The sequence below is a fragment of the Musca autumnalis genome, unplaced genomic scaffold, assembly GCF_047663935.1.
Source record: "Musca autumnalis isolate F117 unplaced genomic scaffold, ASM4766393v1 scaffold_3, whole genome shotgun sequence".
Classification (NCBI taxonomy): domain Eukaryota; kingdom Metazoa; phylum Arthropoda; class Insecta; order Diptera; family Muscidae; genus Musca; species Musca autumnalis.
In genome coordinates, this window is record NW_027411866.1 from 127,916,039 (window position 1) to 127,929,195 (window position 13,157).

At 34.9% G+C, this 13,157-nt stretch overlaps 1 protein-coding gene across 3 annotated transcripts in view; it reads right to left on the bottom strand.

Annotated features, from left to right (window-relative positions):
• Positions 1–13,157, bottom strand: part of rdgA (retinal degeneration A) — a 734,186-nt gene that overhangs the window by 23,716 nt on the left and 697,313 nt on the right. For all 3 annotated transcript variants that reach the window (XM_073974355.1, XM_073974356.1, XM_073974357.1), the window contains one exon: positions 12,659–12,980. In XM_073974355.1, the coding sequence (XP_073830456.1) occupies positions 12,659–12,980 (322 nt within the window). The remainder of the gene's footprint in view (positions 1–12,658; positions 12,981–13,157) is intronic.

Below are 13,157 nucleotides of genomic sequence, written 5' to 3' on the forward strand. Positions count from 1 at the left end.
TGATCTTCTATCAGAAGAAGTCTCAATGATCTTCTATTAGAAGACGACATAATGACCTCCTACAAGAAGAAGCTATGATGGCATTCCATAAAAAGAAGACCTAATGGTCTTCTATCAAAAGAAGACCTAATGGTCTTCAACCAAAAAAAGACATTATGGTCTTCCATTATAAGAAGAAGATCTGATGCCTTCTACTGGAAGAAGATTTGATGGTATTTTGTCAGAAGAATACCTAATGTCATTTTATCAGAAGAAGACCCAATGATCCTTTATCGAAAGATGGCCCAATGGTCTGCTATCAGAAGGTGACCCAATGGTCTTCTATCAGAATACCTAATGCCGTTTACCAGAATAAGACCTAATGCTATTCTATCAAAAGAAGATCTTATGTTCTTCTAATGGTCTTCTATCAGAAGAAGACCTAATGATCTTTCGCCACAAGAAGGCCTAATTGTCAGAAGAATACATAATGGAGGCCTTATGGTCTTCTTGATAAGACTAAATGGTATTCTATGAGATGGTCTAATGGACGTATATAAGACAACCATGTATGATAAGGACTGGTGCGTATACGCCTTGACAACACTAATACGCCTTTGATTACATGGAATTTGGTATTCCTTGAGAAGAACTTACGGATTGCTATGAGACGGACTTACGGCCTTCTATGACAAGGACTCATGGGTCTTTATGAGACGGACTCACGGTCTTTTATGAGAATGAATTTTCTTCCTTTTTCCCTGATAAGACCTTGTGGCCATCCGCCAGAGGACATTTTAGTCTACTATGAATAATCATATTAGTCATTAATGAGAAGACTATCTGGTATTCTCTGAGAAGATCCGCTGGTTGAAAAATATTTAGAAATCCATGAAACATTTAATAATAGAAGGTGTTGGTATGACGAACGCTTATGCGTATACGTTTTTTTAAGAAAGATCTAAAGTTCTGTAGGTGAATGTTTTCGATCTCTTCAAAATTTTATTTGTGTAGAAAACCCCTTAGCTAATAAAAATCAAAATTATTTGACTGATTTAATAGAATAAAAACACAATCATCCCTGAGAATTAGTTGATTCCTGAAAGAACTTATAGGTTTTCAAATGCTTTATTTATATTCCAAATTATTGCAAATATTTGTGCGGGGTTTCATTTGTTGTCTATGCCAATTTTTGTGACGCGACAGACCAGCCGATTGTTGATAGGATTTGCCACAAATATCACATTTGTATTTCTTTTCCGATGAATGAGATTCCAGGTGATGCCTTAAGGTGGTGCTATCCGAAAAGATTTCGGCACATATAATACAACAATGCCTGGAGCTATGCTGTTTCACATGGACATCCTTGTGCGCCGTCAGCTGATACGATGATGGAAAACTCAAAGCACAATATTCACAATAATAAGGCCTTTCACCGGTATGTTGACGTCGATGCACCACCAAATTACATTTAATCCTTGTACGATAGCCACAATATTCACACATATAGGATTCTCGATTTGAATGATAGCGTCTCTTGTGTTCACTTAAACGTTTGGGGTTTTTAAATAGGCGACTACATTGCGGAAAAGTGCATGGGAATTTTCCAGGACCCTTGGAATGTTGGGATAGGGTGTGGTACTGGAGATTTGTACGGCATTTGAAAATTTTCTCACATTGTTCACAGCTATAGGAGACCTTTAAAATAACATATTTACTTTAAGAATATTTTTGTTTGCAATTTTTAGTCTGCTTTACCTTTCTGACCATCTCGTGGTTGTCTGTGAAATTTGTGGTAGCTTGTGGTCTTGCCCTAAGTAAATGCCCAAGTCAATTGATTCTGTGTGAAATTTATTCGCACGGAACGTGTAATGATCAACGATTTGTGTTAAAATGAGAGATTATCTTAGAGGTTTTATTGTTAGTTTTTTTCTTTTGTTTATTTCAAGCAGCATCTGAGCAGAGAAACTGAGAACGCTGCAAATAAATTGTGAAGGTCTAATTTTAACAATAAAAACATTTATTTGCAATTCTATGCAAACTCTTTAGGACTTCTGCTGCTGCTACTAGATGCAATGAAATTAATCAATTCACTTTCGGTGTAAAACAAATAAATTAACTAAGCGGTGACGATTAAAATGTGTGTGGCATTTGAATGTACACTATGAGGCAAAAGTTGGTGGCACCAACAAAATGTTTCGGAAATAGTGATGAGACTAAAGTATTTACGCACTTTAAGAAAGTTGAAATATTTAGTTTGAAAACTGTAAAAACTCTTTTTTTTGAGCTACCTACTATGTGGTCGAATGAGTGGTATTTTAGTAGGTGTTGAGGTCTATGAGACCTTTCATGTCATTACCATGAGGTCATGCAATCTTCTGTAGTCTTATAGAAGGCTTTCTTTGTCTAATATAGAACTATGAAAAAGCTTCTATGGTGTCGACCATGAGGTCTTTTGTAATTTTCTAAAAAAACTCTGTGACGTCCTTGTTCTTATTGAAGAACATGAGGTATTCCCACCAGCTCTTCTATACTCTTTTTAGAGACTATAGAAGATCATCGTGTTTTTAGAATTATAATGGACCATAAGGTATTCTATGGCCATATGGAATACCAAAGCGTCTTCTAAAAGATTATTGAGCAGGCAATAATATCTTCTACATTCGTCAAAAAGACTCTAACTATGGAAAAATAGTAGGATATGAGGTAGAATAAACGGAACGGAAAAATTGAAGATCGTATGAACTTTGAAACCTTCAGTGGTTTGATAAAAGATTTTTAGTTTTTTCATAGTCTAAGCAGAGCATGAAAAAATTCATGGGATCTACTATGGCCTTAAAGAAGACCATAAGGTCTACTATAGTCACCTAGGAGATTACGAGATCATTAATGATTTTAGAAATGGTTGTCAAGTCTTCTATGGGGATATGGAAGATCGTGAGGTATTCTAACCTTATAAAATACCATGATAACTTCTTATGGTCGTATTAATGACTACGAGGCCTCATTGAAGTCCGTGAGGTTTTCTAGGATCCTTTACAAGTTTATGAAGTATTTTATAGAATAAAATTTATTTACCTTCTTTTTAAACATTTATAGATGAAATGAAGCAAGATGTCAAATTGTTGCAGAAATTAAGTAAGGAAGTCTGTACAAATATTGTTCTGATTTATGTAGATTTTTATTTTTATAGAATATAAATCATTCGTTGAGAAAACGATCATACCCATGTCCTAAGAATTTTCTTTTCTCCTAACAGAAAGCTTTGTATTTTAAATGAAATTATTATCTAATAATATTCTTTTGTTTCATTGTAGATGTACCACCGAAGATTTTTCGATAAAAAATAAAAAAAGTGTTGTTTCCATTAACGAATCCGCTACTTTATAATATCTCTATTCTGCATCTACGATTTTTTTGAATCTTGAAATTGAAATGTATATATGTACATACAAAGCACAATATTCACAATAATAAGGCCTTTCACCGGTATGTTGACGTCGATGCACCACCAAATTACATTTAATCCTTGTACGATAGCCACAATATTCACACATATAGGATTCTCGATTTGAATGATAGCGTCTCTTGTGTTCACTTAAACGTTTGGGGTTTTTAAATAGGCGACTACATTGCGGAAAAGTGCATGGGAATTTTCCAGGGCCCTTGGAATGTTGGGATAGGGTGTGGTACTGGAGATTTGTACGGCATTTGAATATTTTCTCACATTGTTCACAGCTATAGGAGATCGTAAAAATAACATATTTACTTTTAGAATATTTTTGTTTGCAATTTTGTGTCTGCTTTACCTTTCTGACCGTCTCGTGAAATTGTCTGTGACATTTTTAATAGCTTTTGGTCTTGTCCTAAGTAAATGCCAAAGTCAATTGATTCTGTGTGAAGCTTATTCGCACGGAACGTGTAATGATCAACGATTTGTGTTAAAATGAGAGATTTCGATAAAAAATAAAAAGTCTTGTTTCCATTAACGAATCCGCTACTTTATAATATCTCTATTCTGCATCTACGATTTTTTTGAATCTTGAAATTGAAATGTATATACATACATACTATATAGAAAAAAATCTTGTTTTCATTAACGAATTCCCAAAAAGAAAATGAACGTGAAATATTCAGGGTTATTATGAATGTAAACTCCCTGTGAGTTTTGTCTTTCTGCCGTTTCAACTTAAAGGAAAAAGTGAGAAAACTCACTGGGAGTTTATTAAAAATATTTCTATAAATATATTATACTAGCGGACCCGGCGAACTTCGTCTCGCTATTAAGGAATAAAATTTCATACAAAAACTCAATTTTCGATTTTTCCAATTTTCCGACTTTTCCAGAGGGATTTTCCAAAATTTTCTTCTGTAAAGACCTTCTCCTTGAAAATGCGAATAACTGACAAAAAATTTTACAGAAATCGGCCTAGCCGTTCTCATTTTATGAATTACTATACATTTTTTACACCATTTTTATATATACCCAGCAAAATTTGACGGAAGGGGTTCTTTGCGATGACGTGATTTCATGTCATCTTTTGCATTGGTTCAAAGGAAGTCGTGAAAGATCCGATCTTTTCATTAGGATTTGAACCAATGCAAAGGAAGTCGTGAAAGATCCGATCTTTTCATCAGCATTTGTACCCATTCCATCGATCCAATAGAGATGATGTTTGTGTTTTTATTTACACACCTGTTTATTTTCATTTTGGTATGCTCCAGTACTGCAAAAATCTACTAATTTTTTCTATTTTTTCCGATAATATAAAGGAAAAATTGTTATCGTAGTAAAAATAAGTAGATTCTTGCAGTTTCTGGAACAGACCAAAGTTGTTAGAACTGTCGTCGTGATGTTGTCTTACATTTCCTGCATATCAAAGAACTAAAACTTCTAAACAATTGGTATTATATGAAGTCCCAACCATCGAGCTAAAAATAGAATCGGACTGCACACATTTCTATTTTAAAAGTTCCCTTCTCTGTTCTAAATCTGACATAGAATGAAATCAATCAAATCTCGCTTCTTGGAATTTGAAAAAAAAGCCCGAAACGAAAAGAAACAAGAATCTGAAAATAAAGAAGAAACTACTTTTGGAAAGAAACAATTAAAAATAAATAAATTAAGCATAAATGGTATTTTCCATAAAAAGTCTCTCCTCCCCGTTCGTTACATTTTGTTCTTAGAAATCCCTAAAGCAAGCCGGGTTGTAGATCCCTACATATTTCCGTCACTAAACAAAAGAGTATAAATTACCAAAATGTTGTTATAAAATAACAAAATTATAAAATAAAAGTAATTTACGAAATAAAAATACTTAAAGGAGTGCATTTGGAGTCCATGTCGAAATCTGAACTGGTGATGGGAAGATAATTGAAAAAACCTTTTGTAAGATAAAAGAATATCAGTTGTGGAGAACGGAGGAAGTAATCTTTTGCGTTGCAGCGGTGGTGATTACATTGCAATTTTGGATGTAAACTTTTGAAAAACTAAACTGATAAATTAATTGTAGTTATTTCATGAATTCGTTTGAATTAATAAAGAGTTTTGTTTTTCATGAAAACCATATTTCAATACAGCATTTCCATTTTCCAAACAATACATGAAAATTTCATGCCAAGGGGTTGGTGAAAATGACATGCCAAAGCATTGGTTAAAATGACATGTCAAAGCATGGGTGAAAATGACGTGTCAAAGCATTGGTGAAAATGAAATTGGTGGAAATGACATGTCAAAGCATTGGTGGAAATGACATGTCAACGCATTGGTTAAAATGACATGCTTAGGATCCAGAAAAGAACGTCATCTTTTGGGGTCCACGCTCATATAATATTCATCGATGAAGATGCTAAAAAGATGACATGCTAGATCACTTGCACCCATGATTGAATGTCATCTTTGGCATTGAACATTTTGCTGGGTATATGGTAACATGGGGCGCCTTCGCCACGTTTTTTTCAAAATGTTCTCATATCGACATCATTAAAGTTTTTCCAAATATTATTTTTGGTAAGAATATTAGCATGTCTTGACTATAAGTTTTGATATATAAATGATTATAATTTTGTTTTTAAAATATTATTTTTGAGCATTTACAAAATGTCTAAAAAGTGGCGAAGCCTCCCCACCCATGGGGTAGCTTCGCCATCGACATAGGACATATATCAAGGGACTCTAAAAATGGCATTTACCATACTTCCTTCCCAAATATCAACATTATGCATAAAAGAAACATGTTTTCTATTTAATAATCAAAAATGATTCTAAAATTTACAAAAAGAAAGATATTCTAGCCGTTAATTGAAGTAGGTACCTTGAATTTAGGCATAAAAATGAAATTTTTGCCAAATTAGATAGGTTTAGAACAATATTTGATTTCAACTTCACATTATAGCGTGGTATATCAATAGCATAAACAATTTAAGTTAAACCTGACATATTTCTCACATTAACCCACAACACACCTATCATGGCGTAGCCGCCCCACCCCCTACATAGTTCATAATATGAATATATTAACATTTATAATTACTTTTATCATGCAAATTATTTGGATTTTTATTCTTCAGTAGTTGTCTATTAACGGTATAAAATAAAATTTTGATATCACAAAAGGTATACAAGATATCACAAAATATACCTACCATAAATATTTTTCGCAATACCCCAAAAACATGAAACCGCGTGCATCAGCAATCATATATTTGATAGAAATGCCAATTTTTGGGAGATGAAAGATCTTCGTTAAACTCACAATTTTTCCTTTAACGGCATTTCTGTAGCAGTTATAATTATCAAGAAAATCGGTGCTGGCGAAGGCGCCCCAGTGGCGAAGCCGCCCCATGTTACCATATATATAAATTATAATTATTTATTAAAAACTTCCATGAGGTCTCATAGTAGACGGTGAGGTCTTCTATGAAGTCTTCTAAAAACTCCATGAGGTCTTCTGCAATCTTTTATATAAATCCATGAGGTTGACAGCACGGCTGCTATAGGTAGAGCTTAACGACTACGTTCTTTTAATCGCTTACTTATCGAATCCACGGAAGTCCCACACATTCAAAAAGTCAGTTAAAGAATCGCATTACTGGACATCATGTACAAATAACTTTGTATATACTTTTGGGTCATGTTAAGACGCTGGAAAATCCAACAATTAATAATAAATCTTCAATTAAAAACCAAACCAAAGATTTTGTTAACATCACAAATCGTAAATTATGTTTCCACAAGTCTTATCGGGTTGGTATTAAATCTTCAGAATACGCAGTTGTAAATATTTACTGCATATGACAACGTTTATAAATTATAAAGTTTTTGTTATGATCATCACAAGTCGTAAGCACTCAGGTTAAAGCCCCTTAAAAGGGTCACAGTAATCTGTAACGTATTTAAATAGCAAGAGAGAGAGAGAGAGAGGCACGATCTGTTTATCTTTCCGACTCTTAGACTTCTTTAATCTGAATTTCACATAAAGGAAGAAGACTTCAAGAGTCCGATGGCGATATGGGTGTGCCTCGCTTGGAAAAAGCTGGGACAACTCATTGCCGGTCGTTATTTGTAATTACCTAACCATTTTTTTGTCGCACCAACATTGCATGATCGATTGTGCCAAAGGCATTATCTAGGGCTACTACAAACCGTTCATTCGGCGGACGTTATGATTCTCCTTCGCTATCTGGTTTGTATGGTTTTGTTAGCGGAATTATCCTCGTTATTTTCCAAGTCTATGAAATCACTGACCTATTGACCGATAGAGTCCGGATTGCTGGAAAAAGGCTTTTTATGCTGGGCCGATATTTCAGCAGCACTCAAATGCCATTAGGTTCCAGGACTTTCGATAGTTTAGCTCTTCTGATTGCAGTGTTGATGTTATAAATGATTTTGTAAATAGGACAAGGCCTCTCTATTGGAATTTAGGGCTCTCCTCTGGGATTTCGGACTGCTCTTTTTGTCCTGTTCTGCTCAGTTGGATGTGCAATACATTGATGGTGATGGTTGATAATGAGTTTAGCGCACATTATTTTGCATCGATGATGTTAGCACCTCCAAAACTTACAGCCGTATTTCCTCTCGGTGTGTTGGCTATGAGACTTTTTACTGTGGCCCGGAGCTTGGTGTGAACCAATTTTACAGTTGTCCAGATGTTCCACCCATTTAGCTCTGCGATGCTGGCTGACGAGGTTGTTGACTTCGTCATACAGATTGGAGATTCTTTGATCATCTGGAGATGACTGGCGGATCTCGTCTCGTTGTTGTGCGAAACGAGTTTTTTTACAAGCCGAGTTTATTAGAAGAGTAGTTTCCAGCCTCACAGGGTCTGTGACTATATACATATTCCGAGAGTCAGCCGGCTACTAAATAACGAACCATAAATTGACGAACAATCTATGATTTCAGAATGATTCTGCATGATGTGTATAAATATCGTTAAACTTTGTTTGGTTCCAGGTGATAACAAAATAATGGGAATCGAATAAGCTGATGAACTATTGGTGAATCGATATTGATGAAGCCAGTGCCGCTACTATATACACACACTTCGCAGTGACAAATGGAATATGAATGCAAGGCAATCTGGCCTGACATCTTGCAATGTAGAACTAATTTTAATTTATTAGAGTTTGTAGCGGCAGTAAATTTCAAATATCATTTAACACATTTAAAAGTCAATACTTCTTTCAAATAATGAAATAAACGTTTTACAAATGTGATTAGGTTTGTCCTTGTACTTTCTCAGTAAATATTACTCAGTAACTTCTTTTTAGAGAGGAAAGCATTTTATACTCTTTCAAAGGAAAAAATTAAAAAAGTAAAAATACAACATTCAGTAAAAATTTTCAATTTGATTAATATTTACGATTATGATATTTGAATATTTTAAACTTTTGACAACTGCCTAAAGCTACAAAATGTTACTGAACAAAATTCCTTCAGTAAAAATTATAAGTTCTCAGTAATAAAAATTTCAAAACAAGTCTCTCAATTCATTCACTTTTACTGAACATTTGTGTAAAAAACAACATTCAGTAATAATTTGTAATAATTATTACAAATTATCGAGTACGCAGACACACTTATTATGTGCCTCTGTCACCAGTCTATGCATGATCATTCAAAATTGCCCATTCGTTTATATGCAAAATTTAGTTTTGAGTGTAATAAGCGCTCTTGAAAAATATGTTGACACCAACCAAATGAATTTGTTTGATTACAATTGTCAAACATTTGTTACAATGTGTTTTGGTTTTTTCGCATAAAAAATGTGAAAAAGTTGTTTTCAGACATTTTATTAGCGTGGCGTTTTTTTGTGTGAAAAGTGAAATTTGTTAAAACAACAAACTGAACATGAAAATTTTGACACTATAGAAAGAGCACTGTATTGGATTTTAATTTTAATGCATGTATTGGTCATACCACACCATCAGGTATTCTATGCTGTGACTTTCGATGATAATATCAATAGCCATCCTATGAAAGTTTTTAAGAAGACATCTACTTGTCTATTATTCTATTAGAAGACCTTCTTGTCACGACAATAACTTCTGGTCATCCATAAGAAGTGCTCCTGATCTTCTATAAGAAACACTTGTGGTTTTCTATGTGAACATCTTTACGCATTCTTTGAGAAGGTCATCTCCTGTTAGAAGGCCTTCTGGAGATCAAAATTCTGAATGATGGTGTTTTATGGAAACACGTTTTCATAGAAATCCTTAAAATAATTGAAATATGTATATAATTTGAAAAAAAAAAAAATTTAAACCAGTAAGGAAAGGATCAAAGTCGGGCGGGGCCGACTATATGATACCCTACACCACTGTGAATATGTAAAATATAAATCGGAGCTATATCCAGATCTAAACCGATTTTGATATAATTTGGCACATTTATTTCCAGACCGAATTCAGTCACACATTCCAAATATCATTGAAATCCGACTTATATAGCGTGTTTGGAGCAGGAAATACGCGAAATCGGCCGAAAATATATATGGGCGCTATATCCAAATGAACCGATTTCGATATAATTTGGCACATTTATTTCTAGACTGAATTCAGTCACACATTCCAAATTTCATCGAAATCGGAAATATATAGCGTGTTTGGTACAGAAAATACGTGAAATCGGCCGAAAATATATATGGGAGCTATGTCCAAATCTGAACCGATTTCTATATAATTTGGCACACTTATTTCTATACCAAATTCAGTCAAACATTCCAAATTTCATTAAAATCGGACGTATATAGCGTGATTGGTACATCGCATACGTGAAATCGGGCGAACATATATATGGGAGCTATATCCAAATCTGAACCGATTTCGATATAATTTGGCACATTTATTATACCCTCAGCCTTTAGGCTAAGGAGGGTATATACACTTTGATACGATGAAAATGTGCCTCATCGAAATAATGGTTTTAGACCCCAAGTATGTTTGGACGAAATGTGTTTCAGACAATTCGGAGTCGATCTAGCCATGTCCGTCCGTCTGTCTGTCCGTCTGTCTGTCTGTCCTGCTGGCTGGAGCGCACGATAACTCTCGAACGGACAAACCGATTCGGTTCAAATTTTGGCTTTCGTAATATTTTGCCCAAACTTAGTTTAAGTTCGAAGATGAACTACATCGGTCCACTCCTTCCGGTACCTCCCCCACAAAAGTTCGAAAATGTTCGGAAGGTTTGTGCGCACGATAACTCTTGAAGGGAGTGACCGAGTTGGTCCATACTTTGTATAGCGTAAACCTTCTACCAGAGTTATATGAGGTTTCAATATTGTCTCAATAGGTCCACTCCTTCGGGTACCTCCCACACAAAATTTCGGAAAAGTTCAGTTTAGGGCCATCTCTCGAATCGCTTTGATTTTTGTTTTAGCAACTAGTATTCACTGCCCTCCATACGACTGTACAAGTTTCATCAGGGGCAAGTCCATACTTCCTGAGAAAATAGCCTGAAAGTTGCAAAAAACCCCTATGACACCATGTGAGGTGGTTGGAGCGCAAGATAACTCTCGAACGGATCTGCCGATTCTGTCCAAAATTTGGCCTTAGTAATATTTTGTCCAACATAAATTAAGTTCGAAGATAAGCCATATCGGTCCACTCCTTCAGGTACCTCCCCCACAAATGTTGAAAAATGTTCGGAAAAATTGTTCGTACGGTAACTCTTGAAGGTAGTGTTCGAATTGGTCCATACTTTACACATCCTAATATATCTACCAGATATAGATCAGGTTCAAATATGAATTATATTTGTCTACTACATCCGGTACCCCCCACACAAAATTTCGGATAAGTTCACTTTAAGACCTGATATCGAATCACTTTGATTTTTGTTGAAGTAACTTGCATTCGCTGCCTCAATTACGATGGTAAAAGTTTTTTTAGGGGCAAATCCATACTTCTTGAGCAAACAGTCCGAAGAGTGTAAAAACCCCCTATGGCACCATATGTTGTGGCTGGAGATCCACTTCCATAACGGTCAATGTCGATCCATTCCTTTTAGTATCTCTTCCGCAAAACTTTTGATCTTTAATCCTAATCAACATTTTTGTCGGTTCAAACGCCCAAAATTTTTAAAACCCTCTAAATACATACGTTTTTTGGAAAAAAATTGTTTCAATATACACAGGCTGAGGGTATATCTCTGTGGGCCAAGCCGACTGATACTCTTTTACTTGTTTTAGACCAAATTCAGTCACACATTCCAAATTTCATCGAAATCGGACATATATAGCGTGTGTGTTACAGAAAATACGTGAAATCGGCCGAAAATATATATGGGGGCTATACCAAAACTTGGACCGATATAGCCCATCTTCGAACTTGATCTTCCGACGGCTAAAAAAATGGTATTCCTGTATGTTGCGAACGGACGGACGGACATGCATAAATCGACTCAGAAAGTGATTCTATGTATATCCCTAGAAGGAACTATGGGTCTATCTCGCTTCCTTTTGTATGTTACATACAAATGCACTAACACATAATACCCCTTACCACATAGTGGTGTAGGGTATAAAAATCCAAGAAAACTACATAAACGATGGTTTTTGCTTGTGCGTATACGTTTTGACAACACTAATTCGCCTTAGATACTGTGAAGGTCAATTGAAATTATGCACAATACATATTTACAGGTAGTCGGTTCTCTATGAAATCACTTTCTGTTTTCTATTCAAAGTTCTATTGCCCCTTTTCGAAATCTTGTTATCTTCTATAAGAAGATTTCGTGGCCTTCTATGAGAAGGCCTTTTCTATGGAGTCCAATTATACATGGAATATATTTAAGGGGTTGGTTACCTCTAGTTATCACTTTCAAAAAATAAAAAAAAAAATGGTTTATTTTGATGTACATGTAGTATAGAGTATGCCGCAAAAACCAAGTCGATCTTGAGAGGCTGTAATGGTTCACCTTAAGAAGGAAATATAGGAAAACAATTAAAAGTCTTTGAATGAGAGCAGATTGTTCGTATACGTGTTGACATCACTCATACGCCATATAAGATTAGCTTATTTTAAAATTGACAGATATGAAAGAATATTTTCTTCCTTTAAACAAAAATTTCTAATTTTTTCCGCAGCCCCCATTATTTTCGCAGAATTAAGACTATACAACATTACCCCATCACTTTGTTCCCCAAAAATGTTAAACGCAGTTGTTCTGTTTACTTACCCAAATTTCGGTCCACCTTGTGTCAAATCAAATACTTGTCTTGGATTTAGGATATTTTGGAATTTTCCCAATAATTTGACACCTTGATTGCCACCCGATTTGGGATTAATATAGACAATGACGGGTATAACTTCAGTCGATGGTATGGGCTTGACAATGAATGCTCGCTGATCCTTCTTTTCATCTTTTTTGCCACGTTTACTGGCCACTCTGGCTTTTTTATCCTTGGCACTGTTATTGACACGAATCGATGATTTGAAATTTCCCTTGCTGGGCAATTTGACAATCCATGAAGGTGGCACAATAATGGGGGCATAATTACCTGAGTGTAGAGAGAGAGAGGAAGAAAAGAAGAAAAATATTTTCAAATTAGTGGATTAAATAAAATCAATTTTCTCTTTTGATTTTTTATTTTATTAAAATGTTATTTTTAGCACATTTAGAGCGTAACAAAATCACATGGTGGCTGTGTTGCTGTTGTCATTTGATATTGACTCTT